The sequence below is a fragment of the Apaloderma vittatum genome, unplaced genomic scaffold (genome assembly GCF_000703405.1).
Source record: "Apaloderma vittatum isolate BGI_N311 unplaced genomic scaffold, ASM70340v1 scaffold38215, whole genome shotgun sequence".
Taxonomy (NCBI): domain Eukaryota; kingdom Metazoa; phylum Chordata; class Aves; order Trogoniformes; family Trogonidae; genus Apaloderma; species Apaloderma vittatum.
In genome coordinates this window covers 82,098-106,668 of record NW_009716259.1, presented here as the reverse complement: position 1 = coordinate 106,668, position 24,571 = coordinate 82,098, and the positions used below count along the sequence as shown (strand labels likewise).

Sequence of the window (24,571 nt, the reverse complement as noted above, 5' to 3'; positions counted from 1 at the left end):
TGGTAGCTATGGGTACTTCCCCACGGATGTTCCTGATCCTGGGATATTTTCTCACAGGTAATGTTTCTCAGTGCTCTTAGCCTCTCCACCCTTATTCCTTCGTAAATTCATATTTGAGCTTGCTTTCATTGTGCCCATGATAACAAATGCCAAATAGTTGCCAGCTGGCTACAGGCTCAGTTCTTCTGTCCTCCCGTTTGGTAGGCTAAGACAAAACCTACTGAGAAGGCAATACTTTTGTTAGTCTATGCTGGCCGCTTCGGCACCCCAACAGCTGCTATAACCTCCCGTCCGGTTTGTCTGCAGGGAAAGTGAGCCTGTCTACCTCCAGCTGTCCCAGCACTGCCCAAATGGAGTTTCTCCAGCAGCGTGGGGCAGGCAAGACTGCCTGTGTGGGCTCCCCACATCCTCCCACGCTGCACCTCCTAACCGCACTCGCCGAGGCTGCCAACATCTGCCGAGCGAATGGTGCTGGGAGGGGAGGGCAGGGTTTGCCACAGGGTGCCAAATATAGAAAGAACCTATAGACTGAGATAACATGTGCGGGAGTGAGGAACTGGTTTCAAAGACGATCTAGATTCCCGCCGCTAGTTTATTGCACGGAGCCCACTTTTGTGTCGTGGACCTAAGTGCTTGTTTATTGTGGACTGCCCTGCCTACTTTGTACAGGTCGTTTGATAGACTGAAACAGTAAATCTGTTTCCCTGGTGAATTTCCCACTTTTTTAGGGTGTGGATCATCTAATTTTCCCTCTGGGAGTTGGATCTGTACCAGCCCACCTACAAATTACCTAGGCTTGCAAATCTGAGTCTGTAACCGGAGAGCACTTCTGAAAAACCAGTGCCATCTACAACATCCACTTCAGTGAACTACGGTTTTATTTGGCTATAAATCTTTGGTATGCTTTGGCTAGAGGTAGATCTGGTGCACATTTTTTTGGGTTAGGCCCCTGCTCCAGCCCCTTGCAGAAATAAATCCAGATGCAAAATGCAGGTGTTGGCAGCAGAGCCGTGCCCACATTTGGGGCTGGGAAGCTGAGGTGTGGATTGGGAGCCATCTCTAACTTCAGTTCTGTCTTTCACCTCTTGATTTGACAAACAGAAGTCAGCAAGCAAACACTTAGCATTTCAAAGAGAAGCCGTTTGCCATTCTTTGGGCAAAGCTCTGGCTTTTAACAAGGGCAGATTTCCTGGGACATCGGAGTCTCTGAAATGGTCAGAAAAACAGTTGCTTTGGATCCACTCTGCTTTCTTTCCAATCTCCACGCTGAGGCTGTTCTATGTGTTCATATGTTATTTATTCATGTCTTTTTGCAGGACCGCTCCTAACACTTTGCCAGCTTCCTCTGCCGACTATTGTTCCCAATAGGAATGAAATGGTGGTACAGCTGAATTCCAATTTCACACTCAAATGCTCTGGAGACAGCGAAGTGAGCTGGCAGTACCCAATGACTGAGGGAAGCCACAGGATAGACATTAGACATGAAGAAAACAACAGTGGCCTCTTCGTGACAGTGCTTGAAGTAGGAAATGCCTCAGCCGCTCATACTGGATTGTATGTTTGCTATTACAATAACACGCAAGTGGAAGATGGCGAAGTGGAAGGGAAGGACATCTACATCTATGTGCCTGGTAAGTGGGGGACGGCACAGCCGTACCCAGAGGTTTGGATGGGAGAGCTGAGCTGTGGATGTTCAGAACAGGCATATTGCTGGTGGCAATTTGCTGTCAGAGGAAGACACATGTCTCCAAGGCCATTTCCTAAAGTGTAAATCAAAACCAGCCCCTGTGAGTCTATGGATATGTTCCTGTTTCTTTTATTTTTCATTTTTTTGGCTAAGAGTTTCAGTTCTTAAGAATTCACTTCAGAGCTGAGGTCTTTTGAAACACCGAGGGCTGGGTAGTAAACCTTGGTGACCAGGTCAGCTCACCTGTGGGAGCATGTTCAGCCTTCAGGTTTGCCTGGTCCCCAGATGGGGGTTAACATCAACGCCAGTTCTTTCAGGGGTGAATTAGGTGAACATTTTGAAATGTGTACTGACGAGTGCCATGTCTGACACTAAAAGTTGCCAAATGAGGAAGGCTGTATCTTTTTCTTAACCTGAATTAGGCTTGAACTGAGAACTGGAAAAAGCTCATGTGTGCATACGGCCTGGGAAACTTAAAGCAACGGAGATGCCTTGGGTGTAGCTGTCAAAAGGGAAGGGGAAATGAGAAGTATTATTGCTGGCCAGTCTGACGCAAGATTAAAAATACGGTGCTACCATGCAGTGCCCTGTAATTTTCAAAGCAAACACAGCCTTGCCGAGCCCTGTGCTGCCTTTGTCTTCAGTGGTGTAAAACCTTTTCTACCCGGAAAAAGGCATTCCTTCTTTCTGGATGTGCCTATATCCAGCTTTGCCCTCCCACTTCCTTGTTCTGATTGGAAATCTGTTTAAAGGATTTCCACGCTTTCCATGGGATGAAGATCTTTGTTGTCATAGCTGAGATGGGCACCAGAGGCTGAGCCGTAACTGACTGCCTTTGTAAAGCCCTGTCTGGAGGCTTCCTTGGTGTTGGCTGGGGTTCAGGGGATGAGTGGCACAGTGATCAGGCCATTAGATTTGCAGTAAATATTTTGAACAGGAAACAAAAGAGAGAAGAGATTGCAAATCATCTCACAAAACGACTGTATGTTGTGAAGGAGATTGTGTCTGCAACTGCAAGGAACGCTGTGGAAAAGGAAAAAGTCAGGAAGCAATAACAGGTCTTGTTTTAAAGACTATTTTGCAGAGGCATTAAGTTTTTGCAGTTCACAACGTGTGATCCAAGGACAGTGATTCTTCCAAGACTTTTTCTCCATTTCCCACAACAAATGTAAAATGTTTGCGTTCATTCTTGAAGCAAGATGTTCCAGCAGAGGCTGCAGGCTTTGGCACATGTATCTCAATTTCCAAAAAGCTTTAACCAAATCACCAGAAGATGTTGTTAGTGTTAAGTAGTCTTGTAACTCATTCAGTGAAGGAATATAAAGACAAGAAGTGGAAGATTTCTTCAAGAGGGCTTTTTGGTTTGTTTTTATAAAAGCCTCCAGACATCAGCCTACCAGATTTGCAGGGCAGAGACACCCTGTAATTTTTTCCACTCACTAACCATCAAGATGTCATAAATGCAGAAACATATCCTTTTCTCCAAATTACAGAAAATGTTTCTGTTTCCACTATAAACTTTGTCTTCACAATTGTTTTTCCTGCAAGGAATTAGGAGGGCAACGGGTGGCAGAAACCCACTTTAGTCAGGGAGGATTACGTTGAGACTTCACACAATATACTACTTTCAGTAACGGTACACAGAAAACCAAACTAGGTGAATCCTGTTTCTGTTTTAAATTACAGTGGGAAAATGAATACATGTAGTTGGCAGAGTCTTTGGGATGGAGCGCTGTGTTTGGAATATTGCTACAAAGAGCCTGCCAGTGCAGCAGAAAGTCTATTGTTGGAGGGATTTGGATTGCTATTTATTAAATTTTATTATAAAGCTTTGCACAGAAGCTTCAGGCTAGCAGGGATTATTTATTTATTCCGAATGACCAAATGGAGATAATTTGAGGGCTATGCTTTTTAAGTTGACTATGTTAGGCAATTATGTTTTAAACTCAGACTTTGGATTGGTTGGGTAGGAAAGTTGGCATGGGTTTTGTTGACTTTGAAAGAAATAAAACTACCAGGTGTTTGTTTGCTTTCTTCTGGTTGAATACCATAGTTTGAAAACCACATGCTGTGACCATAATTAACTGTGTCTCATAACTGTAATGTTGGACATGTTAGAAATGCATGAAGATAAGTAGCTTGAACTATTTTTGATGAAATGTGGCTTTAATGGTGTTCAACATAAACAACGTGAAACTGATTTCTACTTTTTTGACATGCAAAATGTTCAAATTTTTTTCTTCCTTTTAATTTTTTTCCCTGCTTATATATTGATTAGGAGACAGTTACTGTTACCAAAGGGAAAAAAAAATCTAACTGAATAACGTAAGTAGTTTGTGCAAACAAAAGGCAGGATTCTTAATTTTTTTTTGGTGCAGTTGCACCTAAGTGAGAAATCTTGTGTCATAGAAATAGGATGTTAAAGTCTAAATTCTTCCTTGAGATCTTTGCTCTACATTTATGCTGACAGAGTTGTCTACGGCAAAGTGAATTCATCTTTATTTTAATCCCCAGCAAGTGCATGAATGTTTTCACACCCAGAAGGGATTTTCCTGTTTTTTGTCACTTGATGTCCCTTTGCCGTCCACTGTAGGAATATGTCAGAACCAATTCTAAAGGGATTAATAATACTTAGCTTGTTTTTTTCTTGGAGGGGGAAACTTCTGTATTTTTCTTCTGCATCTTGAATTGTCACAAAGGAGTCCAAGGCCTTTTTTGTTTTGCACTTAGGTCAAATGTCTCACTACATGTTACATCAAATAACAAAATCAAGATACTATATGCAATTACCATGCCTTACCTGCAGTCTCTGAAAAAGTGGGGTAATGAACTGTACTAGTTTCAGTTACCATCTGTAAGTGGTCATTGGTATCCAGTTCTTGTACATGGACTTACCACAAACAAGACAGTGTAAAGTTACCTTTTTTTTTTTTTCCCAGACCCAGACATGCCTTTTGTTCCTTCTATACCAGAAGATCAATTCATCCTAGTAGAAGAAGGTGATCCCACTGTTATCCCTTGTCGGACGAGTGACCCAGATGCTCACGTGACTTTAATTAACAGTTTAGACAAGGCTGTCTCTGCTCTTTATGACAGCAAACAAGGCTTCATAGGGAATTTCCCTGCAGGCTCATATACATGCAAAACAGTGGTTAAAGGAGTGGAGTTCAAGTCCGATGAGTTCCTCATCTATATTTTAAGAGGTAATTTTTTTGTTCATGTAAAAAAAAAGTTAAAAAAAAGTAATTCTTTCCTCTGACTGTAAGAGCCGTATTAGCACAGCATCACAGGGTTTTATCAGATATTTCCCCAGTGATGAAATCCTTGCTCCTCTGGAAGTATTGTCAGTTACTAAGTTGTTAGTTTACTTAGAGTTTACATACAATTTTGATGAGAATAAAGTGTCTTTAGCTTTATCTCCCCTCTCAAATAGTTACAAGAGAAGTCCTTCATAATCCGCGTATTTTTATACTGTTTGTTGAAATGTACCTTAAAAGACTAGTGTTTTCCTGTGGCTTCACATCATAAGATTTTGGGTAGTATGAAAACCAGCATGATTCAAATATTTTGAAAACAAGGTTTTTACTAGCTGAGCAAGGGGTTCCCAAAGACAGTCACTGACTAGAAAATAAGAAATTGCTTTTACACCGAGTATCTTTTCACGGGGGCATTTGAGACAGGAATTTCTGATTCAGATTTTATATATGGATCATTTTTTTATGGGATTGAACTCAGTGCCTGTACACTTTATGCTTCAAATACAAGTAGTTTATACCAGTGTAAATCAGTAGGACTTTCACTGAATTTTCCAAGTAATTACTCAGGAGAAGAAGTGGAATGGAAGTTTGCCCCTGTAATTGCACCATATGAAAACTGCATACTTAAAAAAATCTAAATGTGCTCTCTCTTTCTTCTTAGCTACTTCACAGCTGCCAGTTGAAATTGAAGCTCTTAAAACTGTCTACAAAACAGGCGAAACCATTGTAGTAACTTGTGTGGTCTTTGACAATGAGGTGGTTAATTTGCAGTGGAATTATCCCGGGAAAGTGGTAAATATCTTTTTTGAGTATTTGTAGTTACTTATCGGGGAGGAAGGTGGGTTGTATAATAATCTTCTCTTCTCTGAATGAGGACAGCTGAGGAGAGAAAACAAAGTAATTTATTTTACTTTTAGGTTACCACAAAAGAAAGTCAGTCCCAAAAGTTAGAGTTGGCTGTTAGCAAGTATGCTAAGCATGAGAGGAAGGGAAAGTATGACTAGGAGTCCATCTTCCAGGGAAGGAATGTCTCTCAGGTCTTGTGGTGGTTCAAAAAAAATGTTGTGGAAATAGAAAGGCCTCAGAATGTGTTGAACATCTACATCAAGCTCTGCTGCTGAAGGTCTGAACCTCTAAAATGCCTCTCAAATGCTGAGTTCTTGGGCATAATAAAGAACTATGAAGAATCAAGTCCATTGTCTTAATTGTTCCTCATTATGCAGGTGTAAATTAAAATTACTCTTACAGTCAGTGTAATTACTCACTGGTGAGAACTGTCTAGTAAGAAAGCCTTAAAACATTTGGACAGCCTCAGAAATTTTCACACAGATGTAACATCCTTCTCCATTGAAAATTTTTATTCAGTGAAACTTGGTTAGAGCCAGTCCCAGTTGATGGAGAATTTTGGAGTCCAGTCACTGAAGCAATGGTGTAGTTGAAGTGTACCCAGTTGTGGTTTCAGATCTTTTATTTAAGTTAAGAGCCCAAGAGGAAAAATTCTTTGAAAAGGTGTGGTTCTATTTTCCATGTGACACATCATAATCTCCGCTATATGCCACCTTTCAAAACTCACCCCAGAGTATTTTTTGTTCCAGCCCCTCGTGATAACACAGTCTACCTTTCTCAACATCCTTCTACTTGCAGGAGTCTTTTCCTTGCCAATAAATTATTCTTGTTTTGAGATCAGTCAGAATATAGCATCTAGCAAATGGTTGCTTTTCATCTGGTGGAGAGGATAAAAATTCACCCTACTTCATGGGAACTAAACACAGAAAAGTTGCTTTTATGTTTGAGGAGAAGGTAGTGCATAAAATGTTTTTCTTCAGGCTGCTCATCCAAATTTTGAAAGGTATTTGTTTCACATGACCAAAATATGAAATCTCAACCTCCTCATCCTTCTGTGCCTGTCCCCAAAAGGATGTATTTTTATAGACACACATTTTGTACCTGTGGCTGAAAAATACATCCCTGACTTGAGTAAACAAGTCTTCTGCTATACAGGATTTAGATGGCAGATCTTACTCTGGTGGCGTCATAGATCCTCAGTGGTGTACTTTCAGCTCAGTTACTTAAGCAAGGTGTTTTTTTTCCCTTCTCCAAACTACAGAAAGAAAAAGGTCTGATAAAACTTGATGATATCAAAGTCCCGTCGCAGAAGCTGGTTTACACCTTGACCATTCCTGAGGCATCAGTGAAAGATACGGGGGATTATGAATGTACTGCTCGGCATGCAACCAAGGAGGTTAAGGAAAATAAGAAAGTAGTCATTACAGTTCATGGTATAGTCTGATTTTAGTGTCCAAAATTTATTAACACATTGGAAAACATCATTCTTGAAAAATGCTGCAGAGTGTTGTTTATGCAAAGCTTTTTCATTTACAGACAAAGGCTTTGTTCACCTGGAGCCTCAGTTTAGCCCTTTGGAAGCTGTCAATCTACACGAAGTGAAAAACTTTGTTGTTGATGTGCAGGCATATCCAGAACCAAAAATGTACTGGTTGAAGGATAATGTGACTCTGATTGAAAATCTTACTGAGATTGTTACTAGTTCCAACAGAGTCCAGGAAACAAGGTAAAAAATTTCTTCTGACCCTTACTTTGCCATGTTGACGTGAGTTTCTCCCCCAGAAACCTGTGCACTCCTCCCATGCTCTCTTTGCACCTCAGTTGATTGCTTCTTCCTCAGCAACATTTAAAAATAATTTCTTTGTTTTCTACTCTAAACAGCTGTGCCTGATCTGCCTCTTCTTATTCCCCTCATGTTATCAACCTCTCCAAATGATAGAAGTCTTGATTTATGAACACTAAACCTCTTCAGTCCCCCCAACATGTCTCCACACCAATAATTTCCAGCTGTTTCCAGGAATATCAGGGTCTTTATCAGATTCCTGCAGAATATAACTATGCCCATTTGTTTCTCAGTTTTATGTTGGTAGTTGCTTATGACTGAGTAATGTCTGTAGTTAAAGGCCTGCTAGAAATGCTAAATGCCACTACATTATAATCTCTACAGACCCAGATTACATGTTGCACCAAAGTGAGGTTTTTTATGCCTGCTTTAAAAATACAAACAAAATCTCTCATTTCTGCAGGTTTCAGAGTATATTAAAGTTGATCCGTGCTAAGGAAGAAGACAGTGGATATTATACGCTGGTTGCTGAAAATGAAGATGAGGTTAAAAGATACACCTTTTCCTTGCTAATACAAGGTAAGGAGCCCCAAAGCCACTAGAATTGATGGCACACTGCAAAGACTTGATCCACTTCCCCATCAGCTTGCTAAGAGTATTGAGATAAGAAAAGCGTGAGCTCGGGTGTCCAGAGGAGTGTGTGCATGCCGAGTCCTTGGAGCTCTCCTACCCTGATCCTGGCTTTCGCTTCTGCGCTGGCCTTGAGCCAAGAGGAAACTTTATCCTCCTGTCTAAGTTATTCCAGCTGACAGCAGGGACGATAGCTCATTTAGTATTACATGAGGACGTGGCATAACCACAGCACTTCCCTTTCATAGCTCTAGCCTAGGATCCGCTCTGTCCTACAGGAGATAAGGACCTCCTGGACTAGTCGGAGTCTCTAGCTGTTGCAAAGCTATTGGCCCAACACTCATCCTGCATTATTTGAAATTTCAGGCTGTTTTTTTTTTAGACCCTGACAAACATTTTAACAAACTCTTGACTCCTTCCCAGTTCCAGCCCTGATCTTAGACCTTGTGGATGATCACCACGGCTCTGCGGGTGGGCAGACAGTGAGGTGCTTGGCAGAGGGGACCCCACTTCCTGATGTGGAATGGCTTGTTTGCAAGGACATTAAAAAGTAAGAGGAGTTCTTACCATTTCACAGATAGCTCAGTCTGTCTCATTAATACTCTTGCACGCTTCTACATTTTCACTTTTAATTATTTCCCTCTAACTATAATTGTCACCTTCAAAGTATTTTAGACATGTGGAGTAATTATCCTCATTTTTGCTAGTTCCAGACTGTCTCTTTCTGTGGCTACTGGGAGGCTGTTTTTTTCCCCTGGGAGGTTATCCACTAGGGAGAGGGAAACCGTATGTTGAAGAAGGCTATGAGCCCCGGACACCTCCCAGCTGTGTTCTGCTCCTGTTATGCTAAAACCTCTTGCTACCTGGTGGGATGATTGTCCTCCTAGCCCTGCCCCAGGGAGCCTTGTACAGCACTAAGGATTCAGGGAAAAACAGAGATACGCCCAGTACTGTAACTTTATGAGACGCAGAGTGGCACCAAAGTTTACCTACACCAGGCCTGCTGGGCTGCATTGTCAGGCCCTCAAAGCAGCAGCAGTAATGCAGAGCAGAAGGTAAATTTTTCTGAGGCAAGAAAGATTTGGGGTTTTCACAGAGGTAGTCTTAAGCATTTCCCATCTTTAAAATGATCATTGTCCGAAAAATATTATATGGAATGGTGTTCTGTTCACTCTTCTTTACCCATACCTATGCCTAATACCCATTTCCCCTGTTATTCTTACCTGTAGGTGCAGCAATGACACCTCATGGACTCTTTTGACGAACAATATCTCTGATATACACATGGAAGCCCACCTGGATGAGAAAAACACGGTGGAAAGCCAAGTGACCTTCCAGAAAGTAGAGGAAACCCTGGCTGTGCGATGTGTGGCAAGGAACGACCTTGGTGCTGTTACTCGGGAACTGAAGCTTGTGGCTCCCAGTGAGTTTGCTTCGTTTTTCTGGGAAATTGCAGCAGCCAGTTTGACCCCTCTTTAACATACCCCAGTTCAGTCTTAATAGATAAAAATATGAATTGTTGTAGATGAATGAAAACTGATTATTTTCCACCCTGGGACATCTGAGAATGAGACATTTTACAGGTCTCTACAGTGCATCTGGTTTTTGCTTATCATGTGGTTCCATGATTCATTTTATCATTTTATGACCACTGGCTATGGGATCTTCTTCTAGACAATCTCTGCATTTGTTTTTGAAACAGGAAGGCAGAGCAGCTCTGGGCTTGGAAAGACTTTACAGTCACCAGCCTCAGGAATTGCTCCTGTCACATCTGCAGGACATGGGAACTGCGATGGTAGGGGAGGTGGGTGTCTTACGTGTGTGTCATGTTCCTCGTGGCTCAGGAGGAAAATGTGGTCTGTCTTTTTACTCCGCAGCCTTGCGATCAGAACTAACGGTGGCTGCTGCAGTCTTAGTGCTGTTAGTGATTGTGATCATTTCGCTGATTGTCCTGGTCATCATATGGAAACAGGTAATGTAGAGAGTATTTCAATTTGGATGCTGAGCCCTGCTTTGGTTTTGATCTGCTCTGAAGTCAGGCACCAGTCTAATGGTTGGGTTTGCATTCAATGTGCTTTGCAGAAGCCGAGGTATGAGATAAGATGGAGAGTCATTGAGTCTATCAGCCCTGATGGCCACGAATACATTTATGTGGACCCAATGCAACTGCCTTATGACTCCAGATGGGAGTTTCCTCGAGACGGGTTAGTGCTGGGTAAGTTTCTTCTAAGGGACTAATTTCATCCTTCTCTGGGTAGAAGGACAACTGACGACAAGTCTGAGGTCTCTGCTACTGGGATTTGTGGTGTGAGTTATGGCCGTGAAGTCCATAGCCTCTCTGTACCTGTCTGTTCTCCTCAGTTCTCTTTCCACATCCTCTTCTCCTACAGTGGTGTTAGCCTGGAGGTCCTTGTGTTAGTGTCTCTCATGACTCCACCCCAGCTCTTCTCCACATGCCCCACGTGCAGTGCCCACCTGCACATGGCTTAGGGGGACTTTCCGAGCATAAAATGCCTTCTTCAACACTCAGTCCTGTTAAGGCGCCGTGAAGAAGTGCATCAGCATATTTTATTTGCAAGGCATTTATATAATTATGTGCAGAAACCAAGGGGAATCTGCAAGTAGTTATGTAGTTTTATTAAAAATATTTTTTAAATTATTGATCCACGCTGTGCATGCATCAGTGCTGACTAAGTGCATAACTTATTTTTGTGGCTGCTCTCCTTCTTCCTTCCTTTTCTGCTTTTTTGCTTTGTTATTCCTGCATTACAACTCACACAGAATTCAGTTGTAATTACTTCTTTAGGGCTGTCACAATCTGTCATTTATATCAATTGAAATTGTAATGATAATAGGCAATTTTACTGTTCTATCCATGCTTTAAATATATGAGACTTCTCTCTCTTGGATGCATCTGCGCACCAAGTCATATCACAAAATATAGGAGAAGAAGATGAAACACATGGGGTTTTTGTTTGATAGTTTTTGAGAAACATGCTTCCCTGGTGTAGTTCTCCTTCCCCATCACAGAGAAAGAATTGATGTCAACTCCTGACAGAAGCAGCACAAAAATTTCTGGATCAGGAACAATATTCTTTAATTAAATTCATGTTGCTAATTGAAAACTAGAGGAGGGTGGATAATTAATGAAATTATTTTATTACAACCCAGGCTTTAATTATATGTCTAAATAGGATTTGTCAGATCTGAGCTGTTAACAGACCACCACTGTGACTTTGTCTCCTCCTGACTCATGAGCAGCAGCCTGCTTCAGTGTCTTCCTGTTTACAAGTATATTCAGGATAGTCAATGTTTTAAAAACTAATGCTACATGTCCTTTTAGCGATGTGGGTTGCACAAGTGTTCTTCCTGACATGGTTACCATTGCCTGCTGGCAGTTTTGCCACATGAAATGCTCACTGATGGGGACCTCTTTTGTTTCTGGGTCTGATAATTCTGGTTTGTGCAACTTTTCCCTTATCAAAGTGGGACATGAGAGCAAAGCAATTACACCTTTAGCTCAGGGAGACTCTGAAGCAGGATGCAAACCCATTTTGGCTCAGCCAGATGAGCATTTCCCACCCTAGCTGCGTAAGCCAGCTGGCATTTATTTGTTTTTCTAGCTAGTAGTGCCTGGAGCGCAGTGCTGCGTTGAATGCCAACTCTGAACTTTAGCTGGATGGATCTTCAATTGATAAACTCGGGTTACCCTGCAAATTTCCCTTTGCTATCACTCCAATGTAGGTAGTGTGCTGCTGTTGAGAGAGCTCAACGGCCAGCTCAGGACTGGGGCATGTGTAGCAGAATGAGAAATGTGATAACACAGTGAGCTATTTGAATGCCGCTGTCTTCTCCTGGCTCTGCCGAGAGGTGGTGAGGTCCCAGCAGGACCCGGACTTCCTCCTTCACTGAGATAGCAGGGGGCAGGGCCTTTTGGGGAGTGGGCTCAGAGTATTGCTTTTTCACAGGATCTTAGGGTGGCTGTAGAGAGGTGTCAGAATTGCTCCCGTTGTTTCCCAGCACGCCGCCCATTTGTTCTGGTGGCCTTAACAAAATGAAATGCTGATCTGTCACAGAATCGGACCCCTCCCCATTTGCAAAAAGCATGTTAAGATCCAAGTTACATGGTATTTAGGATGTGGTACCTAATTTCTCATGAGTCTAGGAACTGAAGGTAGATTATAAAGATTTGTCACTTGTTTGACTTCTGATATAGACCAAGAGAGTTATGGTTTAGTTTGGGGTGAGTCGATCATCCCTGTTCCATTTTGGTCAAAGAAGCATCCAGTTGAGAAGGTTGTGTCTGGAAAAAATTCACAGACGTCACCTTTGTGTTTGAGCAGAAAACCAGCTCCTCTCTCACAGGCTCAGTAGACAAGCTCTGTGGACAGGTACAGAGGCTGAAGTAGCTCTCACCCTTAGGCACTGGTCCTCCGTTAGTTTGAGGAGCCTTGAGCTGCTGCTTTGTCTGCACAGTCCCTCTGCGATGAAGAAATAGCACCGCTCCTCCTGCGAGTAGATTGCAGCCCTGCCTTTGTACTTAGAAAACTAAACACATGCTATAATTTTGGGTTCCACTGAGGGAACTGACATCATGAATGTGATGGCAATATAGATGCCTCCAGCTCCTGCCTGCCTCCAGATTTCAAGCACAATACACATGCAGCTTAGGCTATGCCCGCAGAGAGGGGTGAAAAGGGGAAATAGGGGTGATCGCTCCCTGCCACTCCGGAAGCGCTCTCACTGTCTCCATGTGCACCCTGGCTCAGCAGAGGTGATGGAGGGGGAGATGTGCGCCTCGTGCTCAGCCGACAGTATGGTTTGGGGAGGAATTGGCTTGTGAAGACAAGAAGATCAAGGGGCATCAGCAAATGCCATTGCATTCTGAACAGCTACATCCTGCCATATGGCTCCCAGACTTTCGTTCTGAAAAGTTTCAGGGGCCAAATTTTAGACTCAGGTTGTTTGAATTAGTCTGAAATTAGTGGGAAGCTTTCTCACATCCTGATTGGGAAGAATAACTTTTGGAATACAGGAATCTTGAAAAGAAATCACATTGTTTGTGCGTGCATGACAAACTATGCTGTCATAGTCTTGGAGAGGTTCTTCAGTGGTAATTCAGCTGAGTATTCTTTAACTATTTCTTGTGCTCGTTGATGCTGTAGATACTATTTGGCTGGAAATTTTCTTTAAAAGTATGTATTCAATAAAATGGGGGCTGTAGCTAGAGGATGAGAGAAACATATGGCATTGCATGCCAGATAACACCTTCAGAAGCATAAAAGGTGGCAAGTTCAAACTGCAAATGAACGTCAAAGGCGAAATGCTGTATATCTCCATAGTAAAAGTCACTATTAATTCTTTCTATGCTGGAAGTTAAAAAGTAACATAAAATAAAATAGAGAGCCGGTTAGGAATACAAAAATATCTTGGCATCTGGAGCTCATATATGAGTTTGTTCACTGGGTAAGCATTGCCTTGATGAACTTGCTCTTCAGTATGGAAACTATGAGATAGGGTATATTGGAGTATGCTCGTGCAGGTCATATTTCTCTAAGATCTGACTCAATCTATACACAGTTCTTCTGCACACTGCATCCATATCAGGAGACAGGCTATGATAATCCAAAATTTTTTTCTAAATTGATTTGTGGGGAGAGTGAAGTGTGCATAAACATTACCCGTTTCATTATTGCACTAGGAAATTCACAATAAAATTTATTCCAGCATATGAAACACACTTGTACATTAAACTTCAGAGAAGTTTCCCCTCATATGTGATCAACATGCATTTTAGTTTCTTGCAGATTGCCAATGGTCCTGCCTATTTCTAAACGTGCTGCTGATACGCTTCTGTCTGGCTTACTGCTAGATGTATTCAGCATTGATATAACAGCCCAAAACCTCAGCTAGGGAGTCCAATTCATACTTTTAATTAAAGGATGTAACTGTGCCGTAGTCAGATGCTGACTGAGGCAGAGAGGTCAACTTAAATGCAGGAGAATCAATGATTAGGAAGAACAGAGTGGCAGAGTGGCAGAGTACAGTAAGAGACAAATTTGAATGAGTTGAGCTGCGACGTGCAGATGTGTGCTTGATGTTTGCTTATTTGTTTAAATTTAAGAGTTGTACTTACTCATAGCATTTCATATTTGCCTTTTATGCTTAGCAACAACAGTAATAATAACAATACTGGTGGTCTGGCTGAGTGTGCTCTTTCCAAACAAGAATCACAACCCATAGAGAAACAGTAAGAAACAAGGTGGATTGCTGTTACTTTCTGAAATAAATGATGTTTTCCCTCATGTTCAGGTCGAATTCTTGGTTCTGGTGCATTTGGAAAAGTAGTCGAAGGGACTGCCTATGGATTGAGTCGCTCTCAACCAGTGATGAAAGTAGCTGTGAAAATGCTGAAACGTAAGTTGTTGCAATTCCATTTCCCAGGCTAGGTGGGGCATGTTCCCACAGGGTTATTTAAGCATTGCTTGTTTATAAATAAATTCTATGTATCTGAGGTTGAAAATAAACTGTGGAATGACTGAAATTTAAAATTATACTTCAGATTACTTCATGGTATTTCAAGACTGAAAGCATCCAGTCTTTTGAAAACATCCAAAGTTTGGTTTTAACTCTATGCTCTGTAGCAGCCACAATAACTCAGCAAGTTCAGAAAAGATGAAATAACCATGAATGTTTGTGAACAAATGGAAGCTACACAACAGAGGAGAAATAGGTGGATCTCGTGTGAGGCTCTTAAGTCCACTGAAGTTTTCTTGGTTCGTGAGAGCTGAGAATCTGATGCAGCGATTCTGGAGGAACCATGAGGAGCTTGCTTGTGTTGAAATGAGCAGCTTGTGAAGGGCCTCTGTGGCACCTGGGCAATTCACTGTACCCCTCGAGAGGGACAAACAGATTGGGTCAGCTGTTGACCTGCATCAAGAGAGTCCTTTTTTAGTGATTTGTGACTCCTCTTCAAGTCTTAAGAAAGCCCTTTGTCAAGTAAAGGACACACTCTTCTTTAGGAAACTCTGGTAGCAATGGTCTGAGGCAAGCAAGGAGAAATTGTTATTGTGAAAAAGACAATTGCTCTCACTGAGTTGCTGGTGTGTTTTTTCAACAGCTACAGCTAGATCCAGTGAAAAACAGGCACTTATGTCTGAGCTGAAGATAATGACACATCTTGGCCCTCACCTGAATATTGTGAATCTGCTTGGAGCTTGTACAAAATCAGGTGGGTTCAGCTGACAAAACAGAGGCTTGCTGTGGAGCCATCATTCACTCTTTCACAAGTACACAAATTTCAAGTAAAGGATTTAATGAAAACCTACTTGATATTTGGTAGTTGTTGCAGTCATAACCTAGTAAATAAAAATACATTAACCCACAATGCTTTTTATGTTTTATATTCTATTTTCTACTGGTTTTGGAGTGAATGAATTAATTTGATTTTTTTTAAAAAAAAATTAGGTCCTATTTACATCATTACCGAATACTGCTTTTATGGTGACTTGGTGAACTATCTGCATAAGAACAGGGACAATTTCCTCAACCGCCACCCAGAGAAGCCAAAGAAAGACTTGGATATCTTTGGGATGAACCCAGCTGATGAAAGCACAAGAAGGTGGGAAAAAAGGAAAACCAAAATATAGTCTGCAACCTAAGGAAACATCATTACTAACCGTTACTCCATTTCTCTCATTCGCTGGTTTAGAGCCTTCCCTAATTCTTCTTATTAGACTTTTACTTATCAGGTTTCATAGATCTAGGAAGATTTCAGCACTTGTTCAGTCTCCCTGTCACGTGTCCTAGATCTGTGTTGCCCCTGTGTAGAGATGCCTACACTCCCAAGACTGCAGTGGGTTCTCCATAGACATCCTGAGGTCCCAAAGACCATTTCTATTAATGAGTCCCAGACCAGTGTTCCTCTTTTCTGTAAAAATATCCTTTTCCCTCTACCCATCAAAGTTTTAAAAGTAAAGCATATCTACCCAGTTTCCTTGTTTTCCTGCTTAGGGAATTTCTATCTATCATTTGGAATACCTTGGTCTAAAAGCCCAAGTTAGTAATACTTGAATTCAGTGGGATTTTGGGAGGTTAGGCATTATATGTTTACATACCTAACTATCGACAAAAGAATAAGTTTGAAGCACTTGTGTTTGACTACTGTGATACATGGTAACATGTACTAATATGTGATAACACGTAGTTATACTATAATATATGATCTTTATGTATTCCCTATCAGGAAACCAGCTCTTGTATTTCACAGCGATACAGATGCCCACTGTAAGAGAACTCCTAGGTCTACGGGATGCTGTGGCGGCAAAGTCACCTGTGTAATACTAGCTGATACATGTGTATTTTTTTTTTTTTTTTGCAATTTCAGTTATGTGATATTGTCATTTGAAAACACCGGAGAATACATGGACATGAAACAAGCTGATACCACTCAGTACGTGCCAATGCTGGAAAGGAAGGAGGGATCTAAATACTCCGATATTCAGAGATCTGTGTATGATCGGCCCGCTTCTTACAAGAAGAAATCTATGTCAGGTAATGTAGAATTGTGCCTTCTGCATGCATCATTAATACAAATAATTCTTGCACAAATACAGGTGGTTGTCCCCTTCACATGGATGTAAACTACTCAGCTGCAAGTGTACTACTACTTCTGCAAGTGTACGAGCATGAGCTATAAGCTAAAAGCTTGTGCTTGTGTTCTTCACTACACTCTGGGGATGGGAGTCCATGCTTCTGGCGCAGGAGGGGTCTGGTTGTGTATTTGCTTCTATGCTGAAGTGCTGAGGGGCCGTGCTCTGCCGTGGGGCTGGAAGCACTCTGTGAAGGCAGCAATTGTATCAGTCTTGTAGTTTGCAAGATTTTGAGCAATAGCAATGACCAATAATAACAGTAATTTATATTGCTCTGTTTCCACTTATGCTTCACATTAATTGACACTTACCAAATGCAGAACACTCCCAAATACTTTCCTGGATTATGTAATGAAGATAATGAATGCATCCTATTCCCTGGCCCTGTTCTCAGAAACCAAATATGCTTTGCTTTAAAAACAGTCACCGTCAATTCTGCCTCTAGGCTTCAGAAATTGAACTGTATCCAGCCACAGATTTACATGTCAGACTGATGTGCTCTAGGACAGTTGGGGTAAATGAATCATTGAATTTTGACTGTTCTTTTGCTGACATCTTTCATAAAAAATAAGAAATGTTGCCATAGAATTCCTGACTCTTTTTGCTGGTATTGGATGAATCCCAGTGAATACTTGGTGGGAAACATAACAGTTTCAGCAAAAGTAAATGAATAAGAATGCACACGCACACAAAAAAACCTAATGAAGGCACCACCTTTAAATAAAGGTTTTTGTGCCACACGCTGGGAGTTGTAAATAACCCATATAACACTTCAGTGAGCCTTTTTAGTTTCACTTTTTCCTGCAGTTCTCTGGGGAAAAAAATGAACAGAAGAAAACTCAAACCCTATATTTTATACTGGATGTTTTTAAGAATGCAGTATGTGTCAGTGACTGGTGCAGACAGAAGTGGTTAGTTATGAAAAACTGGTTTGATCATGGTACTCTGTTAAAATCATCAGCTCAGAATCATGATAGGTAGGGGGAAGAGGATGCTGCTTCCACACTACAGAGCACAAACATATTTTTCTGTCTTTTTCAACAGAATCAGAAGTCAAAAACCTTCTTTCAGATGACAGTTCAGAGGGCCTCAGTCTGCTGGATTTGCTGAGCTTCACCTACCAGGTTGCACGGGGAATGGAATTCTTGGCTTCTAAAAATGTAAGTAAACAAAATGGAAGAAAGTGTAAAAACACTTTCATCTCCAGCTTTGGATTTCAATTTAGCTTCTGAAAACGTGATATAGTATAATATTATTTTTGGGGCTGTCGACAGCTTTCTCACTCACCTGGCAAATGAGGTCTCCATAGTGGGAAACCCCAAAAGAGCAGTCCTCTTCTACTGTTGCAGCCCACTGCTTTCATGGAGTCAGAGTGCCAGAGATGGTGTTGGATCTAGGCAGGGTCTGGGTGGACGTACCAGCACGGTCAGAAGCATAAACATATCATGGAAACATAGAAACATAAAATAGTTTGGGTTGGAAGGGACCTTAAAGATCATCTAGTTCCAACCCTCCCTGCCATGGCCAGGGACACCTCCCACCAGACCAGGTTGCTTAAAGCCCCATCTAATCTGTCCTTGAAATATCATATTGATATTAGTAGTACATGATGAGTACCGGAAAAAGGGTGGCATCATTTTTGTCTCCTCCCCACTGCAATGTGCCCGCATGAGCCAATGTTTCTGAGTACTGGTGCCTCCCTGCCCCTGTTAGTAGGGCAATACAGGTGCCTGTTTAGTAAAAAGTCATGTCTTTTTTAGGGATCCTTGCAAGTGAAATGGCCCTTGTGGAATTAGCACATCCTTGAACAATTTAATTTCTCTCTATACAGTGTGTGCACCGTGACTTGGCAGCTCGTAATGTCCTCCTGGCTCAAGGAAAAATCGTGAAGATCTGTGACTTTGGGCTGGCTAGAGACATCATGCATGATTCCAACTATGTCTCCAAGGGCAGCGTATGTACTTCTCAATCTCCTGAGCTCTACTTTAACTGAAATGTGAAGTGTCAGCTTTGAATGCTGTTTAGCGTTTTTGCTATTCAGTGTTGATTACACTAATTGACTGTTGGGATGAACGCTCCTGAGAACAATTTTTCTTCAGTTTCTTAATTCCTGTAACTTTCCTAAGTCTTCTTTAAAGCCAACAAAACACTTAGCCACACTTAGTACTTCACAGACTTACATTTTAACTGGCAGGTTTTGCGGCTGGATAAATTATTACAAAGCTGTCACCATATTATGGGGAAGAGTGACACATCAATCAATGATGTATCAGATATAGATCAACAGTGCCCACTTTTGTATCGCACTTTCAATCACCTCAGTCATTTGCTAGTGATAAAATTAATACAGTTATGGCTTAATTAGTTTCTGAAGGGAGCGAATGGTAGCATTGCTAATAATCCTGGTACCTCTGTGTTAAATGGAACGAAAAATAAACACTAGCTGGGTTAACACAGCTTTTTTTATTAGATAGAAGTTAATCCTGGCTATTAACAGATGTAACAGGAAACTTTTCTTTAATGACTAATCTGTGTGGTTTGGGGATTCTTCCTTTTTGCTACAGACTTTTCTCCCAGTAAAATGGATGGCACCTGAAAGCATTTTTGACAATCTGTACACAACATTAAGTGATGTCTGGTCTTACGGCATTCTACTGTGGGAAATATTTTCTCTTGGTATGTACTGTGAATGCTTTCTTTGTGTAGTGATTAAGCTTTTTCATTTCAAGATCTTCTACAGAAAATATTTAAAATTCTACAGTAAAAATATATGTGTGAAATCAACTGTTACTTATTCTTCTGTATGGGCTTCAGATTCCAATGTTCAGCATGAAGTGAAATGTCCATATTCTCAAAGTTCTCTTTAGATTTTTTCTTTTTGCAAGATACTGTTTTTCTGCTAGAAAATGGAAAGCACTCAGTGAAAAGCTTTTGTGGAAGAGTATTGATGTGTCTGTCCAGGATAGATTCTCTGCCTGAGATGAGAAGGAACATGCTTCCCCCTTGCAGTGGGGCACCTGGGGCTGCAACCCAGCCTAGAAACTGGTTTGAAACAGCCTCTTCACATAAGTTTCAGAAGAGCCCATCTTAGTCCCATTACAGAATGAAAACAAATGTCAATCTTCTGTGATGCTGATTTCTCATTTCCAGGTCAGCACCAGTCACGCAGTTGGTTTACGGCAGCGGGAAGTGGTTATGACAATGTGTAGCAGTTAGAGACAATGTGCAGGTCCCAGCTGGGAACAGTCTGACTCTTTCCTCAGCCTCATTAATTCACCTCCCGGGCAGGTGGCTGGCCTGCTTCAGTACTTTTGTGTTGCCCAGATTTAGTCTCGGCAGAATTAATCATGCCTGTATGGTATCTACTACTGCCCCATGGCAACCCCAGGCCTAATCTTATGTTCTAGAACAAGTTGTCATAGAGCTGCTTCTCAGAAAACAGCGTGTGTGACTATTTATGGTACTGATTACTGTAATATCTGGGCATCATAGAATCCTGTAAACACCCATTCCCCAGCAGCCCTGGGAGGCAGGGGAGTGCTGTTGGATAGCACAGCTAAGCCTGTGCTTCACTGCCCTACCTGTAAGGAAGGTTCTGAAGTCCAGTTCTAGGTGAAAATCCTGCTTTTGAAAGGTCTGAGGTTTCTGGAGTAATATTATAGTACATCTCCTCCACCTGAGAAAGGTGATCTTTCTCAGAACAGAAAACATACCCTCAGCAGCATTTTTTAAGAAGGCCAGTTTTAACATCTTGCTGCAACACTGACTTCAGCTTGCATCATCCTTTTACACATCAACCACAATTGAGCATGAGCAATGATGTCTGTATGCTGTGGCCTTAAATGATCAATTAACTGTGTCAACTCAGGGGCCAAGTCCAAACTTTTGGATAATTCATGCACCTGACATGTTAGCTGTTGTCCAAAGCTAGCTGCCCCGGTGGGAAGACTTGGATATGGAGGTGACTGGCTCACACTAAGGCTTTGTCCTTACAGCCAGGATGAGTAACTCAGGCCATGTAACTCTCAGCTGTCGTGCAGGTACCAAAGGCATTAAAAGCAGACAGAGCAAGTGACTTGCTTAAGGTCACACAGAAAGTCAGTGGCAGAGCAGAGCTACGGCCTCAGATCTGCCAAATGCAGGCTGATAAACTTGATCCAGGTATCATCCAACCTCTGTGCCTGGTAAATACGTTTTATAAACACTGTAAGCATTTTTTTTTTCCTAAGTAGTACCTACTTCAACATTGGCTAGGAAAGATTAATTCTGATGGGATGTCAAATTATAGAGTTAACAATTCTGATATGAGCAACAGGACAGTATTTGGGAACTCTGCATGGATAGTCAAGTATAGAGTAAAATTTTTTCTTCTCTTTTATCTTCAGGTGGCACACCATATCCTGGCATGATGGTTGATTCTACTTTCTACAATAAGATCAAGAGTGGATATCGAATGGCCAAACCTGATCATGCTACCAATGAAGTGTATGTCTGCATTTGACTTTTCCACACCTGGCCAGTCTCCAGACAATTTTTACTTCAGTTTCTTTTTGGTTACTCATTTTCCTTTACCAGTGGGTTAAATTGTTTTCCATCTTACCTGCAGGTATGAGATCATGGTGAAGTGCTGGAACAGTGAACCAGAGAAAAGACCTTCCTTTTACCATTTGAGTGAAATTGTGGAGAGCTTGTTGCCTGGAGAGTACAAAAAGGTTTGTTTTTTGGACTTTTCTCTATGCTTTCTATATGCTCTTCTAGAGGGAATTATAAGTGTTGTTCCAGCCATCAGAGCACTGAACAGGCACATTCTAACCTATGTGAATTATGTTATTCAGCCAAGGACATTGCATGTTTGATTTCTGCATGTAAGCACACTGAGAGAAGCAGTTCTGCAGTATTATCTGGGAAGCAGAACTCTCGATTTCTAATAAAATCCTGCCAACTCAATTTTTGTATTGGAGAATGCTGGGGTTTTTTTTCCCACCTATCTTCACTTCCTTCCCCCCTTTCCCTCTTTCACATCTATTTGTCTGCTCTGTGCTGCCACACTCCCTCCCACATCACCTAAAACTTAAGTGTCACTTCTCCCTTCAAATCATCTGAAGATGCTGTGCTTCTCTACCCAGTGTGGCTGGCTCATAGGACAGAATATTTGCTGGGCTGATGAATCACAGATATCCATCTGAAGAAAGGCAACCTTAGTGAACATTATCTAACGCGGGTTTGAAATGAATATTTTCAGAGCTATGAGAAGATTCACCTAGACTTCCTGAAAAGTGATCACCCAGCTGTCACACGCATGAGAGGAGACTGTGACAATACTTACATTGGTGTCACCTACAAGAATGAAGACAAGCTAAAGGACAGGGAGAGCGGATTTGACGAGCAGAGGCTGAGTGCTGACAGCGGGTATATCATCCCCCTGCCTGACATTGACCCTGTTTCTGAAGATGAGCTTGGCAAGAGGAACAGACACAGGTAGGTGTGGTTTACAGATCATAGAATCTTAGAATCATTTACATTGGAAAAGACCTTTAAGATCAGTCCAGTCCTTAACCTAGCAATGCCAGGTCCACTGCTAAACCCTAAATGCCTAAGTACATCTACACATATTTTAAATACTTCCAGGGATGGTGACTCAACCACTTCCCTGGGCAGCTGGCTCCAATGCTCACTAACCCTCTCAGTGAAGAAATTTTTCCTAATATCCCATCTAAACCTCATCTGGTGCAACTTGAGGCCATTTCCTCTTATCCTATTGCTTGTTACTTGAGAGAGGAGACCATGTAGCCCATAGTCACCATTTGGGGTCATGATTGGCAATGCGCATTAACACTTTTTAGCATCCTACTCTGCAAATAGTTTCTTGAGCTCTGTTGAAACTACTCATTAGGAAGTTCTCATGTAAATATAGTAGTATGACCGGCCACAGTGTTTTCAATGGGGAAATCTCCTGACTTTGCCTTTTTTTTTGTGACGGCCAGCGGAAGGAGACTGCTGCTAGTGTGCTCCCATGTGTCACTGGGACTCCCTTGCTAGCCTGGTCAAGTCCCAGCATCCGTCTCACGGCTCAGTGGGCATGTTTTGTGACACACCTTGCCCTTACAGCTCCATGCCTTGGAGTTGTGTATGAGATCTCAAGAGATTGATTTCTTCTAGGCAAGATCAGCTCCAAAATCTAGACAAAGTTGTTTTTAATATCTTCATGGTATTCTTTTAATTGATAGCCAAATATTGAGGACTTTTTGCTGCTCCCTTGTCAGTTTGCATGACCAATTCCACTAAAGCACAGCACTGTAATCCTTACTGTGAATGCTGAGGGTTTCATTCAGCACTTAATTTATAGTATATAGAATTAGAAACCTAGAAAATTATTTTTTTATATATATTTTTTGTGTAATTTTCAAGGGGCAATGAATGAAATCCCAAAGAAGCACTATCCAGATTAAAATCTCTTACGTCTCTCTGTTATTCTTATTTTACTGTCTGCTATTGTTATCTTATTTTCAGCCAACCTCCCTAGATTCACCTAAGTGACTTATTGTCACAACAGTATCATAAAGCTATTTCTCTAAAAGGTGTCTGGCAACAGGTGCTTGGAGGAACATATGAACAACCTACTCCTTTCAATTCCAAGGTGGTTCATTCCTCTGGAGATAAAACAAATCTCATATTCTACAAAACAGGTGGTCAGAGTCACCTAAGGTTGCATCATGAGTCAGAAAGCATGTGGGGAGGTAGTATCCAGTTCTGCTAGAGACTGGAGTACTTACCCAGCCACATCCACCACGTATTTTATATCTGAGATGTTTGTCTCTTCCAGTTCTCAGACATCTGAAGAAAGTGCCATTGAAACTGGTTCCAGTAGCTCTACTTTCATCAAGAGAGAGGATGAGACCATCGAGGACATTGACATGATGGATGACATTGGGATTGACTCCTCAGACCTGGTGGAGGACAGCTTCCTGTAACCCCGCGGACTCCTTCCAGCTCTGCGCATGGGGAAACTTGCCATGTCGTCGACAGACTTCTGCTCCACAGAGAAAACCACTTTATTGCAATGTCAAGGATGTGAAGAGGAGGTAGACTTGTACAGAGAAGCTCCCAGCGATGGGCAGAGGAGTCAGCCTGACTATGAACGAAAAAAGACATGTTGAAGATGGATTTTTCTAGTGTTGCTTCTTGCAGTACTTCAGTAGCATCTCAGTGTTTTTGCTGTTTGAACTGGTAGGAGGACAAAGGAAAAGGCCACAAACAGACCAGTTTTGTGTTTCAAGGGCATTCTTATGACTTTGATGAATTGAATTTCCACTGCAGCAATACTTCATCATTGTAATTATGTAAATAACTGTCTACTCAAGGATCCTTTGCGGTGCACAATGAACATATGCCATGGATTTTAGAAGAGGTCGCTTGCAAATTTTGTGTACTTCCTCTCTCAGCCTCAATGTCAGCTGCTGTTGAACTATCATGTGAATTGAAGAACATGCAAAAACCACTTTTGGACCAAAAAGGTCTGAAACCGCAAGGGACTTACCGGTACTACAAAACATGTTGCTTTTTACCATTAATACAATTAAAGGGGAATAATAATAATAATAATGATAATAATTAAAAATCAATCTATAATAGGTGTTAGAAACCTAGTAAGTCTTTATTAACTATAGAAGATAGCTGTTTTCAAAATAATACTACTACTGTTTTCAGTAACACTAAA

At 41.5% G+C, this 24,571-nt stretch overlaps 1 protein-coding gene across 1 annotated transcript; it reads left to right on the top strand.

The window, feature by feature from the left end:
• On the top strand, positions 1–24,168 carry PDGFRA (platelet-derived growth factor receptor, alpha polypeptide). Its single transcript, XM_009869437.1, has 22 exons — positions 1–57; positions 1,317–1,631; positions 4,627–4,890; positions 5,606–5,736; positions 7,052–7,223; positions 7,327–7,516; positions 8,037–8,152; positions 8,627–8,753; positions 9,433–9,626; positions 10,081–10,175; positions 10,286–10,418; positions 14,516–14,620; positions 15,324–15,434; positions 15,671–15,824; positions 16,590–16,756; positions 17,899–18,014; positions 18,686–18,808; positions 19,419–19,530; positions 21,240–21,339; positions 21,461–21,566; positions 22,097–22,332; positions 23,678–24,168. Exons 1-22 carry the CDS (start codon positions 9–11, stop codon positions 23,823–23,825), a joined length of 3,264 nt encoding a protein of 1,087 aa, XP_009867739.1. The 5' UTR covers positions 1–8; the 3' UTR covers positions 23,826–24,168.
• The last annotated feature ends 403 nt before the right edge of the window (positions 24,169–24,571 follow it).

Coding starts and splice junctions, on each gene's coding strand:
- PDGFRA (XM_009869437.1), top strand. CDS start 9: ATGGGTACTTCCCCACGGATGTTCCTGATCCTGGGATATTTTCTCACA. Junction 4,891..5,605: donor CCTCATCTATATTTTAAGAG/GTAATTTTTTTG, acceptor CTTTCTTCTTAG/CTACTTCACAGCTGCCAGTT. Junction 5,737..7,051: donor GGAATTATCCCGGGAAAGTG/GTAAATATCTTT, acceptor TCCAAACTACAG/AAAGAAAAAGGTCTGATAAA.